A 27485-nucleotide genomic window follows, 5' to 3' on the forward strand; every position below is an offset into this window, starting at 1 on the left:
TTGGTTACAATTGATATTGAACACAAAAATCTTAACTGTCACTCGTAGGACCTTGCAAAGTCAACAAATAAAACGTCCTCAAGATTTAGTATGTAATGGAAAAAATGTTTAAGTCTGGGCCACCTCGGTGCTGACCTTATTTTTAACAGCCGAGTTAAATTCCGGGAGGATAACTTTTCCTCCCATAGATATTTATGAATTATTGTACTGTTTACTTACAAATATATATAAACCGTTAAGTTCGGTAATTTATTTGATTACTCGTTTTTTCCCAAATATCTTAGAAATATAAATATCGTACCTCTGAATTGTCATTTTTGCAACATACTTATTTTTCATCAAGAAAACAATGAAGGGATTGGTATACAATACCAGCATTTTGTTATATAAAACATGTGATTTGCTATTTTTTTCCTATAACTATTACTTTCAATGTGTTTGTTGTTTTTGACTTACATGGCAAACCTCTCTGAGTCCACTCCGTACGTGTTGAGGTCTTGCTCAACAGCCTTTAGAGTCCCCAGGAAGTATTTGTTATTGTCTTTGCTCCATTGGACCACGACACCAACTGGGAACGATTAAACATACATACAAATAACATATATATATATATATATACTATTTTATTAATGAATGTGAGAAAAATGCGCTATATTCAGAAGAAGTCATAAGGATTACTTTATATCTAAACAAAATTTTTATCTTATTTACGGATTTAACTAAAAATATAGCGGATATTTATGAAAATTTTTAATAGAAACACATGAACCATATAAAAGCAAGCCGACAGATACGTTAACGTCCTTAAAATTGTCTATATCGTAATTATTACATTCTAATAGTCCATAAACCTCACGGCTATAAATAATTTCTTGGGCTGACACAACAAGATGGCGGTTTTCCGGTGGCGCCAAAACCGAACTTCCGGCTAACGGACTGACAGACAGCATGCCGTCATAAGGAAGTTGTTTATTATGAAGTCATTGATAACCCAGAGGTTATTTGACATGGGACATAGGACTTGATTTATATGTAGACCTTAATTTTAAGGTCAAATTTGTTTGTTGTTATTATATCTTGATTAGACATTAAATACAGGCTTGAACTAAAATTCCGACAGTTCTCCCTTATAACAACTAGTTTACCAAATAATTTAACATAAACGACATATTCCATAGGTCGCAAGTAGAGTCTCTCCCGTACCGCTGTATTTATTGATACTGTATTTTTCAATGAAATTTTTAGTCAAAAAAATATGTTTAAAAACCATTAGTTTTGTTGTTAAACCAATGTTATACTGGTTTAATATATGATTATAATAAAATATTTACAGTTCACTTACACGAAGGAGATACTTTACACTCCAGTCTGACGTCCTGTCCGATTATTGCGCTGTAATTTTTTGGAGGCGTCTCTATTATAGCGTCGACCGGCTCGTCTTCGTCGACATCGTTGCCTGAAACATTTTTATTATTTATGCTTAGAGAGACATCCTTGTCATATTAAAACAATATCATAGGATTGTTTGAGAAACATTGATCTATATTTCGTATTTACTTTTCTATTACTAGCTGGTGTTGTACATCGTCTCTGCACACGCTAGATTCAACTGTAAAATTTTTAATGACCCCCAAATCTAATAATGACGAAATATGATCACACACAAAACCACACATTTATGACATCGACGAAGGTGTGAAGTAAAATAATAATGAAGCAACGAAAAATTTTAAAGTATGCAAGACGTAAGTAATAACAAATAAAGACATTTTAACTGATGAAATAAACTAATAATAATGGAATTGTAAGAATGATTAAGAACTTCCATCACCCTTTAACGCGTGATAATCATCTCATTACCTTCAGCATCATTTTGTTCTTCATTATCAGTGGCCTCATCAGCTAAAACATCGTCATAGTTCACATCATCTGTTTCACGTCTCTTCATAGAGTGTCTCGCTTCTGGAAAATAAAACATTAAATCAATACACATTACGTCATTCTGCGTTATTGCTATTTATTTTTATTTAAAATTATCTTAATGTTATATATGTGTAGTATCGATCGCGATATATTTTTAATGTATAAATTTACTGAATTTTTATATATATTTTTCATTATATTTGTATTGAATCTGTTAAGACAATATCGTCTCACGTTATGATCTTGTTTACTATTTAAAGTTCCATTACTTTTTGCGATACAAAAACCTAAATCCTAACCTCACGTAACGTAACGTAACATTAGATTCAATACCAAAGGATGTTAATAAAACAATTCCTACAACTACACGAACTTATCTATCTCATCTAAGATTATATACAGAAGTCTAGACATAATTCTTGTAAACAGTTAAACAATATCAATATATTATAAATAAAAATTTTGTTTTGACGATGTTCTATACGAGTTTAAGTTCATGACTATTAAGAGAAGGATCAATGTTTCGCTTACCATCCATGGATTTGGATTCTAAACCAAACATATCCGAGGAGGTAGCGTAACAAGATATTTAAACTATTCTCCTGTAGGTCTGATGAATTACAAAATAGAGCTATTAACATAAATACAACCTTAACAGAGATATAATGGACATGAGCATCGGCAAACAACACGCCTGGGAACTCGGCTGGTGCAATCCATAGAAGATCGCGGTTTGAAAAATTAATCAGCGTTTAAATAAATATACTTTTTATGCCTTTAAACTGGCGAAAAAAATTTACAAATTCCATATTTTATAGATAAATATAATTGTTATATCTCCATTATATCTATTTATATTTTTTTTTAATGTTGATTGCTGCTGTTAGCCCTCGGCTTTGACAGAGTCACCGAGGGAGTTGGCCGGTACCGAGACCGGTCCGTCTGTAGTTGTTCACATACTTTAATTCAGTAGTTTGCGCATGACGTGACATGACACGGTAATTAAAATTAGCCAGTTAAAGTCAATTTTAAATTAACATAAAGACATTAAAGAAACATAACACCTATTTAATGAGATCTAAGATTTTTCGCGAGTTTTATTGATTTAAATGAAACTAATAGTTTTCGGATATACTACGCGGATTTTATTATTTTAAAAAACTACATAATCCCGACGTTCGGTTGCTTTTCATCTCGTCTGCCCGTGATCACTGTTGCTGAAAATCCGCGTAGTATATCCGAAAAATATTAGTTTCATTTAAATAACACCTCTTTAGTGAAAACCTTTATATAAATATACTTTATATATAGGTTTTCACTGAAGAGGTGAATATACTTGAGGTAAATATACTTGCTTTTAGTTAACATAAGATAATACTAATCTAATAGACTTTTGGCTGTTTACACATTTAAAACGAACCCGCTACATCTATTACCTTGGACCGCAGCCTATACAACATATACTTGCATTTTCCCGATCGCTGTTGATACAATATGTTTAACTTCACCTTTTATGGCACAGTCTTGAATGCTACGTACAAATTACATCAAGGATTGAATAATATTTATTATGTGTTTAGTCACTTTATGTTTACTTTGTTAATGTAATGTTATTGCGGTTTAAGATTATAGATTTATTTATATTGATTGTTAAATTAAATAGCATTGTAACTTAATAGTTTTTTTACCGTGATACGTACGTATAAAAGTATATATGTATTTAAATAAAATTCAGAAGGCTCTGTTTTTAGGTTGACTATGCAGTCTTGGTAAGAGTAATGAGTGGTTATGTTAAGTTTATACATAGCTTAATTACATTTTTATAAATAAAGACTCTTCAGACTGGACACAACAAAAATAGTACGATAAAAATTGTATGTATTGAAGTTCCTTAAAAATGTAACATAAACCGCTCCGCGTTTCTTTAATGTATGGAATAAAACCGTCGTTTAATACAAACGAAGTCGGGACGAATGGTTAGTGTATATTCATGAGAAAGAGGAAGCTTTCGGAATGCAAATCGCGTGTATTATGGAGAGACCGCGTGTCGGTCTGTCACACAATGACTACAGATTACTTGAGAATATTTTGTTAGTTTTTTTTTTATTACACGTAGGCTTTTAAGATGTAAATTGTTTTAAATTAAATTTGTTTTAAAATCTCCGATATTGCTATGTTAGTGACATTGACAAATTTGACATATCCATTTTTTAATTATTCAATTCAATTGGGGCAAAGGCACAGGTTATTCTGCCAGAGTCTCTAAGAGTTAAGAATACACGAAGGAGATTGGCAGTTTAGTTATTTTAGTTTAAGCTCAAGTATAAATCCTGTATTGTAAACGAGGTCTGTTATTAAATATATCGGTGACGTCACCTGAGTAGGTAAGACTGTGTGGCTACGTTCCTATAGGATCGTATCATGCATACAAATGAGTTAGTAAGAGGTTTTACATTTGAATGAACTAAACAGGAATGATCCAAGAACAGTGGAGATTTACAAAGCTTATATAATACATTCTTTACAATGTTTCATTATTAACAAGCCATGCCCGTGACTTCACACGGATGTTATTTGAAATAACTAAATTCATGATGATATTACTTTAAAAAAAAACATTTATATATTTTAATGAACATTCATCTATCATATTAGTACAAACCGCACCCAAATTGGTTCAGATATTTTAACGATTTTATTAGTGTGTACCTATTGCGTTTGTAAATCCCCCTGACAACTTATTTATATCCTCCACGTACACACAGCTTTCATTATAATATAATTATATATAATATAATAAAAAAATATAATTTATTTAGCGATATAAGAACGAAGTAGCGATATTTTTATTTTTTTATTTTTAGGTAATCCTGACTAAACAAAACAATAAACGGTAGGAAAAAATACAATAATCTGAATTTAATTATTCAACTTTTCTACTAATTTGCCAGGAAACTATTCTACCCACATGACGCTTCCCTTTCACAACTAATGTGTAACTTTTGAAAGCACTCTAATAAATTAATTTTACTGACCTTACCTGAATTACTACTGTTGCATTTAATTTATCATAAAGACCTCTGTGCTACTCTCATGAATTTTTATACTGTCAGAATAAAAAAGTTTTTGATTCATGCAATTAAAAAAACAACATTTGTCATTCCATTTTTAAATTAAGGACATTTAATACTATCATATCTGTTATTAAATTTCTATATTACAATTGTATAAACGTGTGTAATTGAAGCGAGTGGGGTATTAAATTGAAATGCAAGCTGCCAAGGTCTCTGGAGTACATGATAGTTGTATATAAGGAAGTAACAAGCGGGTCATGACAATTAACATCAATTAAATACTAGACTCGCTGGACGTAGCTTGTTTATGATTCATACTTGCATTATCTGTGACTATTTTGACAGTTCCAAATACTTCTACTTTGTAAGTGTCAAAACGGTGACAGATTATAAATATTTTTACTTTGAAAAAAAGGTGCTGTTGATAACAACAACAATATTATACTATTTTTTTAACTGTTAGCGATTTTTTTTAGTATAACTCATTACTATTAATTACAAATGTAGTCATGTCGTTTTGTGTGCATTCAAATTTATTTCCTATGAAGTAACAATATGGGAAATCTTTTTCATAGATACGATGAAAATTAAATAAACATATAAATATCTATATAAAATCTATTCTAACATCAGAACCAAAGTGATACACCTCATGTAAATGATTTGAATCGTGTAGTTACACATAGTTTACGCGAACGAAGTCGTTCGCAAATATATAATATAAACATCGCTATAAAACGTTTTGTTCCCATGCTAAAAAAAACTAAAACAGCCGAAAATAAATATGACAGAAGACCTTCAATTAGCAACATTACACCATTGTCCTCGTTCCGATTACAGAAACAGGTCGTGTGTTAAACGTTCACACCATGGAAATATATACATAGACAAAAAAAAAAAATACGCTTCAGTTTACAGACATAATGCCGATGTCATATTTCACGTCTGTATTAAAAATCTTTCAGTTTTCCCCATGAATATTGATATTTGTTTATGTAATGAATCATACGAACACAGCTGGTCAAATATTCCTGATAGATAACATTGGTGTGGACTGACAAATGAGTTATATGATACGATAGAAATATTAAAAAAAAACGATTTTTTGTTATGTTTATATATAATAGGATATATTAAATTGATTTTAACGAAACCTGGTTTCGTCTTGGATACATCAAATTCAGATTTTTTTTTTATTCAGTTTCTTTAATGATAGCGTTTTGATTAATTTGTAATATGGATACAAAACGCCCTGGGACCAAGAAAGAGTACTTAAAATTATACCAATTTTAATTCCACATAACGGAAAATAACACATTTAATTTCATCGAAAGCTCCTGTTAATAATGCAAAAATTTGCAAATTCCTATTATATAATTTACTATATATAATAGTTCAGAATTAATTAAAACATTAATTATAGTAGCCTTCTTCATACGTTGTTAATTGAAAACAATTTTACCATAAGTTTGCATCACACTACATACGCAGAGTTTAAAGTTTTTTATTCATAAATCTACGTACGATGATATCAACGTAAATATATAAAAGTTTAATCGGAAACTGGCGTTACGTAGTTTGAAAATGTGACTTGTGGTAGGCGTGATGATAAAGTTATTCCTTAATGTATTACGTTAGTTATAGTATGTTATAATCTGCAATAATATGGATTTACTTCACAAATATGAATATTGGTAAACATCGACCAGACTATGTTGACCCTCCACAGTTATATGATTGTATTAGAAAGTTGGCTCATAATGATGTTCTGATAGCCGTTTTTTACATTATATCACATCAGATGTTATTGTTTGTATGTCTTATTTCTACATTATATATATGCGTTTAAGTGAAGAAAATAAATGAATTATTTGAAATAAGGAATCTATTAAAAACCGGTTGCTGCCAGTTTGTACCGGTTACATCCGGTATCAAATTGTTTGAAACGATAATATAACAAACTGAAGTGTTTTATTTATGGCTGCGAGTGCAAGTGTAACTCTTAACTTTGAAATACTATTACATAGAAACCGACTACGAAAATGGTAGTTATGTTTTCGGATATTTAAGGTTATATTTCCATATTTGGTGTATAACACACCATGTATTACAAGTGTGAATGGTTTGTTGAGTGCCATTAAGGTAAAAGGTCTCAAGTTTGTTACTGATTGCGACAATTTAGATTATGAAACACGTAATTTCTGTGGTTTGAACTTATGGGGTTAGATTTTTTGGTATTTTTGTGGCCTAAGATTGGAATGCAATTTGCTAACAGTCTTGTTTATAGTCTATATTATGTAGATTTTCATAAACACAGTTTTATTATGTTAACATTGAAGATCGCAAATATTTATTAATATTATTCGTGGTGCAAGTTTTAGACGATGGCGTTTTAAGAAGTTTCCCTCTGATAAATCTTCATTAATATAAATAATTTAAAGAATAACAATTGGATTTTAATGTCATTTTATAATTTCTATGAAATACAACATGCAATATATTTTAATACAATAACACTGAGAAATAATGAACAATTAAATTATATTGCGTTCTGGATTAAATTATTAAAAACTTTTGAAGGATATTAAATAAGGTGGCCACAGAGAAACATTCTTTTAATCAGAAATAAAACATTTTTATAACAGAAAAGATATGTTTACGTTATTTCTTTATTACAACCATAATTTGAACCACAATCTAAAATATAACAGGTGTATTATCTCTGGCAGATGTTTACATATTATTATTTGCACGTTAACAGAACGTCCTTGACACATATCTCTAGTTTACATTCACGTTTCATATGAAAATCTCTATTTGGTATCATAACCTATAAAAAAATAAATAAATAAACAATACGTCAAATCATAAATATGCAAGCTTTATAATAAAAAAAATCTTCATACTCTATGCTTTAAGATATTTTTTTTTAATAAATCAGGAAGACTGAAATACACAAAGTAAATCCAGCATGGCTGAATTACGACATTTCGGACACTAAAACATTACCAGCATAAAAGCTCGTAAAACATTAAACAAGGAAATGACCCAAATTTGCTTTGGGGATATTACTTTGTAACTTCACTACACCACTACATTGATATTAAATAGCATAGACCATCTTTTAAAAACAATTAGTATGTCAACCAGTACTTAAATAATATAGGGTTAATATAATTAGAGTGGCAACACTGTAACTGTCAAAATCGATTGACATTTCATTTAGCGCGTTAATTTTGTAATTGACATCCTTAAAGCATGACATCATGACTGTGTGAACGGAAGACTCGTCTTATTTAGTACTGAGACGATAGATGATTCATTTACTGATAGCTTTCCTTTTATCTTTTAATCTCTAATGAGATTATAAAGATAAAAGGGACGAAATGATTAAGCGGTGCTTACAACAAAATACCTTGTCAGCTGCTAATGTTTTAAATTCAATTTTATAAATATACAATATTGAATAGGAGTTATACTAGCAAGTCCGAAGATTTCCATCTCGCTTTTATATAGTATCACGTTTGATGTAATCGAAACGTCGGTTAAAATTTAAAGAAAAAATTACTTATATTTTTCGAATAATATACTTTTGCTTAATAATAATAAAGGTACTTTATATCATCCTAGGTGTCTATTAATATATAATGGCAATACCGCATTCGTTCAGAAACATCAGAATTATGATGTTAATTACATTTTTATCCAGCATCTGTACCACTTGAGTCAAGTCATTGTTGCTGTTGTAACTGTATCTGGGTGGTCCGATGTAATCTCAGGGCATCGAGAACATATACAAATACAGACCTTACTATAAGCATTGATGAGTCATTTTTATATTATTATTTGATAACTGCTGTGAAAACTAACATGTCATCGTTGTAGTATAATTATGTTGTAAATTTAAAGCAATGTTGGGCTTATTGCTGAATTGGAATTGGCACGATAGTTGAGTAAAGTAAATAGAACGCTATATTGCGGAGGTCACAGGTTTGAGTGTTGCTAGTGTAAATAATTTTTTTCATTTAAAACTAAAGTCAAACGGAGTTGGTCAAATTGACGATCAAATATTTCATTGATGTTAAGTTTATAACCATGTATTGTTTATATAAGTACTGTTGAATGCAGGTATAGCTCAAGTAAGCGTGTATTTTAACTAAAAAAATATTATATATAAATATAAAAAATAATAACATTATAATTAAATTAAACATCAGAAATAGAAATTTTATAGGTGGTAGAGCCTAGCTGTGGTCAAAAACCTACAGCTCAAACATGGGTTGACTCGACCGTTTCATCCGAAGAGTGAGAGAGCCGGTAGCTCTTTCCCTGTTCCCACCCTTTCCTGTCATTCCTTATTCCCACAACTCTCTTTTCCTCAACAACTAAGGTTGGCAACGCACATGGACAACATAGATGTTGCGGATGTCCATGTGCGACAGTGACTACTGCCCTCTGCTAGTTTTCCAACTTTTTGAAAAAAAAAAAAGAAAATATTATCTATAAACAATATATGTCAATTGTAAATAGAATATAAGTTTTTTTTATCTATTAAGACTAGCAAATTATTTCCAAACAAATATGATCCGTAATATTTTCTTTGGGAAATTCAGAATAAATGAGAAAAGTCAAAGATAAATCGGTAGCTCATAGCGGAACGCTGAAACACCAAATAACATTACTGCCAGTACATAAATTAGAATTTCCCAGAAACGTTAATTGTACCCCATGAACAGAATGCCATAACTTTATTATCCACACCCACCTCTGACCCAGTAAACGCAAAACTATCATAAATCTGTTATTTAGGTTGAAATCTCATTTTCCATAAAGGACCTATGACTTTTATTGGATAGATACATAATTAATGGTAAATAAGATAATTTTATTATAATCGAAATACACGAAAACACGAACTACCTTTCGTCAGTCGGTTGAAACGGCATAGAAAATATAAATCGATGAAATTTTTAACACATGGCCTTTATCTTTTACTAGCGCCTTGAAGATAAATATAAATTTTATTATCATCGCTCCTTTTCTGAATGTTTTATTACTTTTTAACTGTCGTCCGTTAAAACCCTATCGTTAACGCTTCAGCAATTCTTATTGCGACATCAAGACTTCATTAATTTGATACCAACATGAAGCTACGACACTTGACATTCGTCATGATTATATGGAAATATTTTAAGGCTTTTTGCTTCGTGTGGATTATGAGAAGGTTGATCAATAAGTACCTAATATGTAACTGTCACTTACAATTTGGAGGTCTTCAAGGAAAGAGTGAATAGGCTATTACTGAGCGAGTGATACTATCGTCTCTGGCAGGTGGAATGTCAGATGACCCCTCTGTAGTCCTTATTCGATATATATTATGTTAAGAAAGCTTGTTTCTTACAATATAAAATGTGTTGTCACTAGATTCACTTGCTACGTAACAAAAAAAATATTATATAATTGATGATACCAAAATCCTTCTGATTACTTCTTACATAATTTGATCGTTAATAAAGAATAAAAAATATTTTTTTTTTAGTGAAAAACATTATATATTTGCGTAGGCTATTATTGTATGATAGTTTACTGCAATGAATAAGGAAGTACAATGGAGATTTAAGGCCTTTACCGTTATTGTCGTATAAAGCATTATGACGTCACCCTAAGGCTTCAGAACTCTAATAATCCAATGAAATGTGAAGATTATTCAAATATAAAGCCTCTTCGAGACCAATATCAACTTTTTTCCAAAAATCTTCTAGTGACTGTAAGTTACCCTTTAATGAAGTTTTTCTTATATAGCAATCAGTATCATTTAAAATCTAATAATTATTTAATTTATTTTAATATATTAAATAACCTGAGCGTAAAATGAGATCTTAACCATTTTTCAAATGACATATAGCTAAGTGTTGCCAGCATCAAAAGCCATTAAACAAACCCCCAGCCGCTCGTTATGTCTAGACAAACTGGGTCAAGGGGGTAAACCTTCACTTTTATTTACCCTGGGAGTAATTCAATTATACAAACAGTAATATACACGTTCGTGTATTATTTATATTCACTTCTAATGTTAACTTTCGTGTCATCGAATACCTAAAACTGAATTTGAACATCGCTTCAAATACGCCTTTTTTTATTCTTATTTTTACAATTCAATTATACAACATATTCAACAGTATTAAAAATATATAATTTTGACATAAATATAGCTTAAACTTTAGAGCATAAAAGGTGATAATCAATAATTTTATTGAAATTATACTATTTATAGCAATCCAGAGCAACCAAAAAATATATTAGAAAAAAAACAAATAGCCAAACCAAACAGCCATTACTGGGAAAGCCAAGCCAAGCCAAGCCAAGCCAAATATTGAGTATCGTCTTAACCCAGATGCTGGAAATTGCCCGCCATATTATCTTTGTGTTTGACAAAAGACGTCAAACTCGGTCACGAGCTGATTAAGACATCTCAATTTTTGTTATAGCAACTTTCTTTTCATTAAAGAAACTGAGATATTTATGCTTGAGTAATTTAAACTTTATCTAGAATGGTAATATGTAAGTAAATTCGCTTTGTGTTATTTTCTCGTGAATCACTGTATTGATTTGGATAAATTGTAACGATAATATAGATGTAACTTTAGAGAAGAACATAGATTTTTAGATCCATATCGAACTAATTAATTATAACAAGACCAAATGACAGACATTCACATCTCGTCAGCCCGTGATCACGGTTGCTGCAAAGTAACCGAAACGTCGTACGTAGTTATAGAAATAATAAAAAAACGCGTAGTAATCGGAAAATATTAGTTTCATTTAAATGAGTACTCGCGAAAGTCTTAGATCTCATTAATTAATTATTTTTAACGGATGTTCTAAATTGATCTCTTCACCAACTATACATTCCTGGTACTAGTTAGGCTCCCAAAAAATTATATATACATATAACGGTCGTGAACCAACAAACAGGATTTATCTAATATTCTAAATGCATTAAAGAAAATAACTATTTCAATTAAACATATGTATTTTTTATTAAAAATCATTCAAAGTATAGAATTATTTGTAACTATATAAAAAAAAAATCCGCTATTGTCTATGACTTATGTCGGTTTAGTTATCGTTTAAGCTATAACGAGCGGAAATGTAATTATAATTGTTAATTTAATTAATTTATTTATTCTCATTCCGCGTTGTGTGTCACTTGTTTTCTTATATACAATATTTTTATCACACAGCAAATAAATACGGTCTTAATACATAGTTATTAAGTATTATTAATATCAAATTTGTAATAGTATACAAGAAAATTATGTTTTTTTTTTGTATTTTTCTTCATCCCGTCTAACGAACATGATCCCCGAGATGTTATCACATGCACTTCATTCAAACAATTTAACTTTAATGCTGACGCGTGACACAGCGCTGTAATGACGATGGTCAAAGTCACGAGATACAGCGATTATATTAAACACGCTTACATACGATTCCTATATATATATATATATAACTTGACTTACCTATATTAAATTATTTACAATATAATATGTACATATAATGATTTCTTATATACTTTTTAAGTATATAACAAAACTATGATACTTAAATGTTTTGTGGTATTAGACGATGTCCTGTACTTATATTAACAATACATTTGTTTTCTATTTATTTTCGTCATGAATTATTAATATAGGCAAATAATAAGGGGTTTCAATGTTGTGTTATTTGTAATGTGAACTTAAAAAAATGGCCTAATATTATGATGAAAATAACATAAAAGGAGGTATTATAGGCAGTAAATTTCTTTTATTACTAATTTTATAATCAAATCCGTACTACGTTTCTTCAATATATTATACTAAACTGTTCTTTATCGCAACATGTGTACGAAATATAATCATGATATAGAAAAAATTATCATGTAATTACCTATTTCATGGACCTTTTTTATACCTACACAAGAATTAACACCTCTCCAAGTATCTCAAGAACCACAGTAATGAAACACACAAACACACATCTCAGACACGACAAGTTTCTCTCATTAAGTTCGTGAATTGCGCCATCCCCTTGTAAATAACATGCAACTTTTCAATTGAGTCTCATTACCGTTCGTCGTGGCGGTTGTATCCAGATATTAATCCGGGGACACGATATACATGACGTTATATTCTGTAAGACTGTCCGGGGATATCATGGCATTCATCATGTGATTCAAATCGCGTCATGAATCAAGTGGGATTTGATTAGTTACAATTAAAATCAATCATTGAATCCCTAAGTAACAGATGTTCGTTCCTTAGAATAAGATTTGATTTTAAATTAAAACAATATGAAAGTATTTTTTTCTGTTATCAGTGCTTTTTCTTCTCGATCAAATACTTACCTACAAAAATAATACAACTTCATTTAAAAACAGAATACAGTGTGTTCAAAAACTATATAAACTACTTTCTGACAAATCAATCATGTCATAGTCAAAAATCAATGTTTTGTTTTTTAATTATTAATATATATAACAGTTTTTATGACTTACGTCTGTTTGTATAGGACTCCCGAGCGATGTTTATGGCTAGTACGTCGAGATAAGGAACGCGTAACAATGTGAGAGGTAAAATAAATTTGATCTCCTCTCCTGTGAGTTCGTTTTATTTAACCCCGAGAGTTATTGTGAACAAATTTTTTTATATTCAAGATTTTAATGCTTTTTTTTTCTCCAGCATTAGATTTATCACTAGTTTTATTGATCGTTATACATATTATATATATTCATAGCGAAAGAGAGAATTTATTTCCTTACGATGGAAAGGAAAAGTTAATCTTTATTTCTATTTATATAATAGTGTCATCTAAATATGGTGAATTAAGCCAGAGTTAAGCGGATGAATGAAGCCTCCGTATTCCAGACTCCGGGCAAAAACTCCGAACGATGGCAATCCCAGTTTGGTAGTGATGAGCCAATATCGATAGTATTCGATACACTAGCTCTTTATGTGTATGATACTTTAGTATCTGTTATTTTTGATATATTAAATAATTCCATACATATGATTATATTGTATATTCAAGTTGGAACTTTTTTAATTATATATATTTATATGCTTATAGCCCTTTTAACATTTTTTTTTATGTATTTTTTTTTTGTTTTGCTAATTGAACTTTATATTTTTCTTCTTAATGGGACCCGGCACCCGCACGGGGAATCCATGGAGTAGAGAATTTTCGTCTCGTTTTCATTAAGTTGAAGCGACAACTTATCTGATTAGAATTTAAGCTCCAATTATTCAAAATCTCCAATTTGTCGATATTTAATATGTATAATTAAAGATCAAATCTAAAGCTGTTCAATATTGGGCATCACTATAACAGAATGCGGTACAGTAAGTCGCTGTGTGAATGAATACAGATTTCATCTCACTCACACCTATTATTTTTGGACGGAAATGAAAGAGATGGCTTTATGTTGGTCCAGATGAAAAAGGTTGCGAGTTTTTCTTTTGGAATTTATCTCTGACTTTCGCTGTACGTATTTTTTTTATTTTGATTGATTGTTGCAAAATAAAAGCCTGTATTATTAAGAATAACACACACACAGACATTTGGGAAATTTGTTGAATTCAGTAACTTGTATTTTCGATTAAAATTTAATGTCATACAAACAGATTAGATTTAAGGAAATGTCATTTCTAACTAACAAGTTATATAGTGATAAAAAAAAAGTAAACATTGTTTACTAGAAGTATACATACATTTTTAATACTGAGAATTATCAGAATCTAAAGTAAGCCTTGATAAAAATATCACACTTATAATAAATTTAAAATTATTTAAAGCCTACATTATTCAGGCTACTTAGCCTTATATTATAGGCCTACATCAAATAAAAGCCCATCACGTAATCAAATAACAATAAGGTCATAATTTATTACACTATAGGGGATCCTGTATATTATATATCCCTAGAGTCTAGACGATGATTAAACTATTTTATATAGTACTAATTAAATTAATATTAATTAATTAAAATTATTTTTATTTTTTTAACGTAATTATTAATATATACTAATGATTGATGGAATGTATTATAGTATGTGCGTTTTTTGTTAATAAGCCGAAATTACTTAATAACTATGTTTATATACTTATATATTAAATTTATATACTACATTCAGGTCAAGTGGATTCCAATAGATAAATCATGTCTAGAATCTCAACCTAGATATTTAGGTCAAACAAACATAGGTTATACTAAACAGCTAGAAAATTTTACAGCGGAAGATGTCTGTTGATGCAGATGTACTGGAACAGATCGAGGGTAGTATGATAAAGATCTTCATTTAATACAGAACCAGTAACAAAAAACATATATTAAATAGACCTTTCCAATGGTAATGATATATATTATTATTATTAATAATATATATCATATACATTCATAATAAGGACATACAATGACATAGTGCTTTTAACACTCTGTACAAAGTCGAAATCTCAGTTGCTTGACATTTTATAGTGTCATTCAATTGTCACTGTCACAATTTTTAAATACAAAGTGACATTAATGGTTTCTAATATTAAGATTTATTTGAATGGCATTAAATTTAATTATAATAAAAATACGTTAGCATAGTTAAAGATGAAATGAAATATATATATACATATATATATTTGTACACAGATTTCGTGAAAGTCTTTGCCCTCATTAAGTTTTGTAACTCAAATAATGTGCCTTTAAGCACAACATATTCATAATAACAATTTATCTGTAGCGAATGCTAAACTCGTTCGTATCAAAGCTCAAGCGGTCATTGAACGCTGTGTGGCGCTAAAATAGAATGAAAGAATGCCCGCCATTTCAATTCTAACCTCCAAATTGTTTTACAACTTCACACGTTCTAAGTTTAACAATAAATATACTTACTGGCCGTCTGTTATATTGAACCTTTTTATTACACAAAAAAATAAAAAAACAGTCAGTATATTTTCAATCTTCTGTAAAGAACATGATCTATTTTTTTGAATTTGGAACTGTCAAATGTATGATAAATGTAAAAAGAGGTTTTAACTTATACACGACCTCATTTTCGATCCAAACATTCGATTGTCACAATTAAAATCCCTTGATAACAGGTCAAAAAACTCTCAATTGATAAAAGTTATGAGTGAATTTGTTCATGCGGGTTTATTGTTAGTGTCAGAAGTCAAAGTCAGAGTTCATACATATATATTATATATCTATAATATCAATAACCAAATAAATTGCTTTAAACGCTATAAATGGATCGTTAATTTGTATGAAAACTACCATAGTATGTTTTATAGTGACAATTTTTGAAAAATAATATTATCACAGTAATAATTCAAATGAAATTACCATATGTCCCAGCGCAGTTGTTTAACAATGAGCGCGGTAAGGTTACAAGATCAATTCCAGTACATTACCGTTACAGAATATAGGAAGCAGAATTAAAATTATATAATCTATAATGTATATAAAATATAATACTAACATCCTTAAATAAATCAAACAAATTATTGCTAATTAATAGCCTCATTAAAACGTCATAAAAGACGCCATAACTCAGTATAAACCGTGATCATAATTTTGGAAGCCATAAATAAGAACCAGTTATACTTACATCGATTCAATTAATAATTAATTATATTAAGAATGAAATATATGTTTGTATTATATGAATAAAATGAAGCCTTAATAATTAACAAAAAAAAAATAATAAACTATTTATTACAACGGTGCTAACATAGACTGCCATATATATATATATATATATATATATATATATACAAAACATTATACTTATAAAAATGTCTTCTAAAATGTCAGTCGTTTTGAATATTCTGAAAGTCAAGCTTGTATTCCTTTAAAGATATATGGATAAGCCACGAACAATTCCTTTAAAAGGAAAGATTACGCCCACGGAGTTAGAATCGTGGGACTTCTTATCCCAATGTCTTTATAGATGTTATATTGTGACCATACATTAACACGATTTATACGACTTTGGATTTTATTATACAGTCATTAAAGATCAATTTTTATAACAAACTTTCTAATAACATTCACATTTTATAGCACAAAAAAAAAATATTTAAAGAAAATTGCTTCTGTATAAAAACCTCTTTTGTCATAAATAAAATATATATCGGCTGTATACTTTAATGCGACTATTAAAACCTATCCAATGCAAAAGGGCTCGTTTCGAAATTTAGATTAAAACAAGGTTCGGGGCTTGTTTGATTTGAATTTGAAATGTTATCGTTAGCACGAATCATTGAACGTTTAGAAATGGCTTCTGTGCCTTGAAGGGTTTTTGTTTATTATTATTAAAACATAAATATTAAATGTCAATCATTATATAGTAAAACACATAATTTATTTCACAAAATTATCAAAAATTACAAATGGCGAACCGTATAATATTCACGCGTTCTTATGGATAACATTTTGTATTAATCTTATATGAAAGCGATGAATTTTATAACTGATTTTTTGAACTGATTTTATTACACGAATCCAAATTAAAATGCACATGGATTATAATTATCTACATCAATTTCATGAAACCAAAAAAAAAATATCTTTAAAAAATTAAGACATCTTTATCATAACTAAGTTTAAATAATTCCTTCAATAAACAATAAACATATATTGTTACGAGAGTGTGGGCACATTACTAATAGGACATAATATATCTTATGTCTCAGTAATAGGTATTTTGTTTGTAAATTCTAATATACACGCCAACGTTTTGGAAGCCTGGCAACAATTACCAAATTCCCTGCGCCCATATTGTTTTAATAGGTCATTAACCTGACGGCGCAAGTGACGAAAATATCGATAGATTTTTAATCGATATTAATATAAATATTAGTATATCTTAACCATAATCATTAGGGTACTTGTTACTACAGTAAAGACATTTTGTCTAGTCGTAGTCAAAGAATAAAATTCATTGTTACAGTAACATGTAACTGAATGCAAATTTCTAACAAATGGAATACAAATATAATATCGAGTGACGGGAATACAAAGGATGTTATCGATGATGGCGCATCACTAAAAGGGCGAGCTTTAATCAATCGCTATAGTCCTTATAATTATAGTGGCAACGTTAAAAATGCTTTACACCCGATAATAATACATCCGACAAAACTTTCTTTCGATTCAAGGAAGCTGTTTATTTTTGTCGAATCAATTAGAATAATTGATTTCACAGATACAGGGGGATGTTGTTTATTTCACCCAGGAAAAGATTGGTGTGGTTTTTTTTTTTTGGACGCAGGGAATTCGAGATCAAAGGAAGCCTAGATTGATGAAACAACGACAAATTTGTAGAATTTTCAAGGAATACGACACTATTATTATTATAATACTTTTACTGGTTAATTTTACGTGTTTTCAGTGAGTTTGGTATCATAATCAGTACAGATTGACGTACAAACTTTCTAATATTCATACAAGTGTGAATACGTATGTTGGTATGCGTTACAGTAATCTTCACACTTACATTAAAGGGCTATCTTGTATTAATATTCATGGACAGTCCTTGATTATAATTATGAGTAAGCACCATTCATCATAGATCATATCTAAGCCACAATTACATGAGCTATACATTCAAACGTCGCGTATCAGAGCCCAGTTCTTGTTACTCCGGACAAAACAAACTTATAAGAAAAGTGGCACTAATTCGAATCTCATTAAAGCAAATGCGAAAATATCTATTTTCTGACAATTGTGAAGAAGATAACAATCGTGTTAACTTTGAAGGTATTTCAACATCCATTTTAAAGAGACCTTCGCGCGCCTTAATCCAGTGGGCTGTTGGAGGTCATTTTGAGTCAAACTGTGATCTTATGTACGATGAATACTGAATGAATTCACTTCATTGACTGAACGATTAACATTCATAGCGTTATTTAATATTACTATGAAAAGGGCTACGCTTTAACATGCGAGTTAAAAGTGTCGGATACATTACTAAATGTGTTACGCACAGAATATATTAAAATTACAATTCCTCGTTCTGTTATTCATCACTAGTGTTAATTAGATCGGACTCAATATTTTAATTAAAAATAAGAAAATACAATCAATTTGTAATATATAAAACTTCATTTTTACGATATTATCTGTTTTTTATGTTTTTAATCTGTAATTTAATGTAATAATATTCAATGGAATAAGGATAAAACTCACAAACACACGCTAAACGACGAAAATATTGATATCGTTGTTTTACCTGAAAAAAAAAGTATCAATAATTAAAACAAAGTTTATAAAAAAAGACGTAAAATGAAAATCAGAAATCCATTTTGTTGTCAACAAATCGTCTATGACGTCACGTGTCATTGAGAATATAATTACGCAACGCCATATTTGTTGGAGCAACCATAGCTAGTATTTGTCTTAACCGATGTAACTTACGACACTATTATGAAACACGAGTTATATGGAATTTTTTAGGCTGTGGCTTCATTCGCACTGGAATATATGGAAATTAATTTTGACATTGACAGCTATTTTGGAGGGAGAAACGTTTAGTAAAATAATTGACGAGAGGAAACAAAAACAGCATTCGATCGAAAAAATACGACCTGTGTGTATTATATATGTATAGTTAAATTTATAAGAACAAGTTTTCATGCATTTAAAAATATTATTGAGTAATATGATTTTTAGATTTCACATTCTATAAATATACCTACCTATATGTATGTTTCTTAGCAAAGATTCTTAACAAGACGTCGTAGAGAAGACAAATTTGTTTTTAACTGGTTATTGGACTTCAAACAAATTATTTGCCTTTAAACTGATATATATATATATCTCGGTACGATTTTGTAAACCGTAAAATAGTTTTCAAGTAGAAGAGTAACAGACATCTAGGCACGTTCCTATTAACCTATTTAAACAAAAAACATTTAATTCTATATAGAAAAAAGTTCAAATAAACACTTAATAATTAGAATGGCCTGGTTTATTGATTACTAACTTCATTCCACAGACCTCATTTCCGTAACCAAATCGTATCATAGAAATGGAGCGAACCAGATAAGGCTGAACCGTGACTAGGACAAATATAAACCCATCGACGGGTCATGAATAAATTGTTACAAAAGTTTTATCACCAACGAAGATTGATCTATCCGTTCATACGAACAACGCCAGATGGCGGTTCAAACTAGATCAGTATAACATCTGTTTTAAAACAGTGATATGTCCTAAATTGTATTTCCTTAATTTATGTAATTTGCTTTATTCTAATTTATAATAGTTAAAATCCCATTGTTATTTAAATAAGATTGTGTAAATATTACATTAATTCTTATGTATGGTTGAAATTAATATAGGTAGTTATTATTTTGGGGACACGTTCTCTTTGTGTCACATATTAATTTCATTGTACACATATGCTTTATTAAATACGACGGTCATTCGATATAAATATAGCAAACCCGTAATGAATATGCGGATAACAAAACAAATATCAATAAAAAAACACGAGTTTATATCATTTTACAACAGTTCCGTGAGAGGTGACAATGAAAATATTATTTTATTGACATAAATATAAAGATTATATTGTAATAGATCTCGAAACGTCGATATACGAAGCAATAAAATTTCACACATCCACGCAATGTTTGTCGTAATATGAAAATGATATATCATCTTAAAAAAAAAACTATAAATGTCTTACTGATTCATCTATAACTTTACTTTCAGGCAGCTACACTTAAAATCGATATACTTATTGTTTATTTCAATAACGTACTTGTTGTTAAATAACTGCAAGCATATTGAGATGTGATCTTTTCCGAGTCATATGTACTTTCTAAGGGTATTAAGACACCACTTACGGACGGTGAATGAAAACATCGTGAGGAAACCTGGTCTTATAATTTCAAATTATAAGATTGAAATCGCTAACCCGTCTTGAGCAAGCATGGTAATTAATGCTCTAACCTTCTCCATGTGAGAAAAGGCCTTTGCTTCGCAGTGGGCTCCTAAAGGCTGATGATGATGATTATGATGATATTGATATCAAACAGCACACGATTAAATCAAACCATATTTTCATACTTCAACCACACGCCAACATACCGAGTTTTAATCTTACGTTTCGATTAATAATAATCGAAATTTTGTTCACACTGTAAAGTCTACAAACAAACAGACTTTGTTAAATATATGTTAATATTTCAATGTTGGTATAACTGTTCTGAACCGGATAAGTAGACAAACGTAATACGATTCTATTTCCTGAGACTCAGATGTCCGATTGGCGGCAATCCAAAATAATATACATTCAACGTTAAATTTACTGTACAAAATACATTCAAGGCTTTTGATTTATAGATAATATCGTTATATGTAATAAAGATTGTATATATGACCTAATTAATAAAATTATAGGTTGTTATTATGATAGTGTTACATACAACGAAGCTCTTTCACGGTGATGTCAGAAACCTCTCGTGATAGATAACCAAGGAACCTTCACAATAAGATAACCACTAATAAAACGGTTCATAAGTCCTAACTAATACACAATTTTAATATATACTTAAAACAAGTAATAAAAAATAATGTTCACGTAAAATAGAAATGTAACGTATATGATATATCACAATGACAATGACATTTCTAATACTGCTGTCAAAAAAATTAACAGATTAAATAGGTCGAAGTGTAAGTGTTGACATAAAAGTAAATTATCGCATACTATTTATAAAGATTGCACTGTACTGACTACTAGTCGGTAACCGAATAAAAATAAGCGGGTCATAAAAACCGAAACCCGGTTACTGTTGTTACAGGAAATGCGTATTAAAACTATATGTGAATTATAAACAGTATTTAATGAATTACTGTTTAGGACGCTTACGAAATTAGGAATCGATTTGTTGATTATACTTAGGTTTTTCTAACAAACAATAATGTATATTATGAAACTTTTTGTATAGTTTACAAATTATTTTTATGTTTTTTTTTTATATTTTAGTGTATTGAAAAAAGTAAATTAATAATTAAGGTCACATTGATCTTTAAATAGTTAAATTATAATTCTGAACTTTAAAAAGTAATAAAATATCGATGACTAACGCCATCCTCATCCTACACTTAGAATAAATCACATAATCTATAGCATTATTTGAGCACGAGCTGTAACTTGAGAGCTATCAAAGAGCTCTTTCTGTGCTAGTCAGATGTTCCTTTGTGAATTTCAATTCATTCATTCGTTCATTCGAGCAGGTGAACAAATTGTTTGAAAAAAACATTTAAAATTTTACCGCCATTTTTAAGCCAGGTGTAGATATATATTTTTAAAAAACTATTGTTATAGAGAAATATCATTTGGAGAACAAATATGGTATTTACCTATGAAAATTTCATTATCTATAAATACTGGTGCTTCTTATAGATTATTATAAATCGTTTAAGCCACTATCTTAATTTTGAATCGAAGGATCTTAAGTGTTTAGAGATGATTCATTACAATTTACAAGATATCATAAAGAATGACCACTGCAGACGTTTTATATGGATTTTATATCCAAGTAGAGTTTCAAGTGCAAAGGTCACTAATAAGTTTTTCCATGTCGTCTCAAAAGTTAAAGTCAATAAAGTTAAAAAAACACATATACTTAAACCAACAAAAACTTTAATTTTACGGAAGACGAATGAAACTTGAAATTTAAAAAGCAGGAAACCTCGTACAGGTTTATTAACATTTCAACACAAGTTTTTCATCATTAAATTATCATAGAGAAATTATCTCAAGATGGAGAAGATATTCCTTGACTTTCATTGACAATTAATAAATGGGAATTCTTGACGAGTCTGTCTGTATAAGGGATGTTGCTATTTGTGTCAGACGGTTACTAGCTCTGGACTAGTGTTGGGCTGATATATCGATATACCTTGAAATACGTTTTCCAGTAAACTTTTAATATTAGCTATATTTTTAATATAATTTTCAGAGAAATATACAAAATTATAATAATGAAAACCGATTTCAGAAGATTTTAATTAGATTTTGTTATTACGTCTGTAGTAACATCTAAAAAAGAATAAAAGAAATTCCATGGCCTATAGAAAATATAAAGATATATTTCACTAGTTTCAAATTATTAGTGTCATAAAAACTAAACAAAACAAAATGTAGACCACAGCTTTGTTACAGATAATGAAAACCGTATAACTTATCGATAAATAACATCACTTATAATCAAAGGTAAAAGCAGATCCTATCCATACCTGGCGACACTGACGGACGTTTTAAATAGCTTACTTTTTTGGCACTGACTTTCACCAGTGACTCATAGTTTTCACTTTATTTAAACTTACCTATATCAGATTTCATTTGTCATGATTTGACATTTACGCGTTTGATATTTATAATTATTTCAACTGGTAACTTTCATTTTAACTTTTTATACTTTTTAGATAGAAACATCAAATATTATGTCAAAGTGTAACTTTAAAATGTGATAACGTTTAATGAGTCTTGAGAGGTTTCAAGAAAAACAAAAACTGGTAAGTAAGGAGGTATTATTTTAACATTTTTTAAACGCGGAAACAAGACCACTGTTTACATAGTGTATACATCAATAAATAATTTATAAAACACTTCTGTAGTTAGCCTTCAGTTAAATATAAAATACTTATTGACTCAAGTGCTATAAGAATGCACAGCTTGTATGATCAAGATCGGTTTATTTTTGAACCAAGGTTTAATATTTGAACCACTGCCGATGACTGCTTTGGTAAAATATCTTTTAAATATTATAATGTAAAAGTTAAATACTCGATTTTAATTGATTTTCTTAATAATACATAATTACGTTAATTAATTTGATTATAGGTATGTTCAAATTCATCGAGTTTCAAAAATATACAAAATAGTGAAGTTTCCTTTACATTCAAATTGTAAATATTATAACATTTTAATTATAATATTATTAATAATAAAAATGTCATATTAATGAGAACAATACAACAGTGAAATTCTTTTAATATGTACTATTATAATTGGTCGCAATTCAAGCATTAGCTTGGCTTACATTCTAAGCTATTGAAGCTGTAATTTTCTTGCAGAATATAAGCTGTGTTTTATCAGCAGCTAAATTAGACGTGATCTATCTGTTATTGCTGCACCAGTTTCTGATGTCGGTAACTGTGATGCAAGCTGGATCCGCGCCAACTTCGTTACTGAACGATATGAAATGACATCGCGATGAATTAGTTCTTTTCAATGAGGGCGTTTTTTTTTTAATTCATTATAACGATCGCTTTTGTTCGGAATATTCGAAAAACCAAGCGTGATTTTATGGATTTGAATTGATACACTGTAAATGGCAATCGATTGTGTTGAGAGTATTGATAGATATTGCTCTGGAATTAGTTTAATTTTAATAAATATATAACATTGAAAATTCAGGCATAGTAAGGACAGTTATATAATTTATCGTAATGTATTAGCTATTTAGAAATAATCTATGTATCTAAATATAGATGTACCCGAAAATTCCTTCTCGATTACATTCGTTTCATACGAAATTTAAAATATCGCGTATATATAAGTCAACTTTGTTGAAGAGATAAACATGTCGCACGTCTAAGCTCGGAACAGATGGCGAATATAAGATCTTAAGAAAAACGCGTGTAAACTCGCAAGAAAATAGTTGTATATGTATGTTTTAAATTGTACTAATTTCGTAGTATGACTGCCATTTTGAATTGTAAGTCAAACAGACAGTTTTGCAGTTTTCTATTCATTGATGCTGTGACGTGGGACGTTTACATTTTCTATATATAAAAAAATTGTTGGACTCTACATTATCGTGGTAAGGATAAAAGTATAATTTTAGCTAGACATAACAGTAGAAAGGTGACCGAAAACAATTTTATAGATTTTCCGTCCACTAGACAATTATGAAAATCTCCATTTCAATGTAATTACATTGCTATAATTTTCTACTTTTCTTGTGTGCAGTCACAAGAAAGCCTTTTCTAAATAAGTATATATTTACACTCGTACTTAGGAAAGGGTAAATCCTGAGGGTAGTATGAATGGAACTGAAGATTACCACCCAAATACTCAGCTTATGTTTTGTTTCATCAAGTAGCCTTATTGAAGTAATGATGAGGGGAGACATACTTTATACTTAATTTGGCACATTGATAACAAAATACATACATTGAATCGTCAGCTTATTTAATCCAGAAATTAAAGTGTGACACTGACATGCCTAATTCAGTGTATCTAGTTAGTGCGAGATAGCTTAATTAGAGAAGCAACTTGGACGTTATATTCCAAAGGTCGCGGCTTCGAACCCTACTTGTATAGACGAGGTTTTCATTGTATATTTTCTATTATTAATTATTAGCTCAACATACATATAAACAATGTAAGAATTCAGCCTTCACAGAAACCTTGAAACTGAATTTAGTGTACCAGCAATATCACATACATTATTCGATAACAGGAACGAGATATTACTAACAATACTTATAGCTATTATTAGACAAATTAAAACTATGCTCACGTAAACTACACTTGGCCTCTATAACGAGAATAGTTTTAAATATTTACTGCACTTGGCCTAAATTTTATAACTAAAATTTTAACGTAAACCTGTCCGTTGAGGATTTGTTTATGGATACACAAATCTCTCATTGTTACAGGTTATATATACTCTAATAAACAATACAAAGGAATGAAAATTTACAAAAATGATAGAATTTTGTATATATACATATATATATTAGTGACTTTGGAATTAAATTTAACTAAAGGTCAAGCCTTGCTAAGGTACATATATATGTATATCTATATATACAAACCATTAATGTTTTTATACTGTAATTCAATTTAATTTCACACAAATCACTCACACGTTAAAGCCCATACAAATAAATCTTAGGCGAATATCCTGAAATAATTCACACATGTGTAACTCTTAAATGTGCGCAAGCGCGTTTTCCAATCATTTGAAATATATTCTGCAATCTGACAAATAAAAGCAAATTGATAAATATATTATTATTATTATTAATGAAGTATTTTTATTTATTTTATATCATTATTTATTATAACATTAAATTAATTTTAAATATCGTCAAATGTATGAAAAGACAAATGTAGAAACAGATTTTTTTAAAATAAAAAAGCAAGATAGTGAAGATATTGAACCAAATATATTTTTTCAAGCGATTTCATTGAATGAAACGCTGTATTTTATTTCGGAAGCATGAGTCATGGTATCAGAAAAAAGTCGAGTAAAACTCTCAACATGTGCGAGATAATGGGAACACGAAGATGGATAAACTGTAAATAGGTCATAGCGCTTCGCATACATTTGTAACATATAAAGAAACGGTTTGGTGTATCATATAGCACTCACGAGTCAAATTCTTTTCAAGAAGTATGAGGTAAAAGTCGAAGCAGGTTTATTCTAGAATATCTAGAAGTTGGAAATCTGTTTAGATTTAAATAAAACGGGACGTAAGATTTATCACAGCCTTCTCTATTGGTTTTTTGGACAGAATCAACATACCGTCTATAAATGCAATATTCTTAAGGCTAGTTAGTTTTCATCGCCACACGAAATACAATTTTCAGTTTTTTACTCACCCATCGTTGATACTAAAAGAAGATTTACAAAGGGAAGACTACAAACTGTGTGTATTTCGTTTGACTGTATACTAGTGGTGAGATCACAGAGCGGTCGAAACGAATCTCGAACGAAGTCATACACTAACAATATTATATTATGAATACAGTCACATTAAAGATGTCATGTTTCAAATTCTTCTTTAAACGTTATCAATTTTCTAAACGCATGTCAGAAACGGCATTTCTGTAATTATTTTATATCAAAATGTCAGATGGTGACAGTAATGCATAATAATGGGGATACCGTGACGGAATAATAATGAAAATGTCCAAATTATGTCACTATGGTGTCCATGAGTTGTAATACATTAAGAAATGTCAGTGTCAAAAGTAAAAGGAAAAATCGTGTTTAACAAATACAGATAATAAAAAAAAGCTATGAATATATATTGTCTTAATTTCATATCAAAATTGACGACACTAATTAAACTGTGCTAGGCGTTGTAAACGGCCTCCTTAATTGGCACTAAAATTTCATTATAATCGATTAAACGGACCGTTTATCGGCTAACTGTAATTTCGCATCGTTATACAACATCTTAAGATGGCGGCTGAAAAACATATATAAATAAACATCTGGCTTTTATTTAATTTGGAATGAATACTTAGCATGTGTTCGTATAACGCGGGATCTTTAAAAAAATAAATTTCATGGCCGCCATGGATGTGCGCGTCGTTCCGCACGAGCGACGGCGTCAACGACCTCTTTATGGTCAAGTTTACCGCCAAATTTGGGTGCCACGGGGTTATAATGATAGACTTTTCGGGTTATTGT

The 27485-nt window shown here is 29.7% G+C and overlaps 1 protein-coding gene across 2 annotated transcripts in view; it reads right to left on the reverse strand.

Annotated features, from left to right (window-relative positions):
* The window catches only part of LOC116775578 (protein amalgam-like), a 65758-nt gene that overhangs the window by 5333 nt on the left and 32940 nt on the right, over window positions 1-27485 (reverse strand). For both annotated transcript variants that reach the window (XM_032668465.2, XM_061525055.1), the window contains 3 exons: window positions 1861-1962; window positions 1343-1456; window positions 457-568 (listed from right to left, as the gene is read on the reverse strand). In XM_032668465.2, coding sequence (XP_032524356.2) covers window positions 457-568; window positions 1343-1456; window positions 1861-1962 — 328 coding nt within the window. The remainder of the gene's footprint in view (window positions 1-456; window positions 569-1342; window positions 1457-1860; window positions 1963-27485) is intronic.

The sequence above is a fragment of the Danaus plexippus genome, chromosome 27 (genome assembly GCF_018135715.1).
Source record: "Danaus plexippus chromosome 27, MEX_DaPlex, whole genome shotgun sequence".
Classification (NCBI taxonomy): Eukaryota; Metazoa; Arthropoda; class Insecta; order Lepidoptera; family Nymphalidae; genus Danaus; species Danaus plexippus.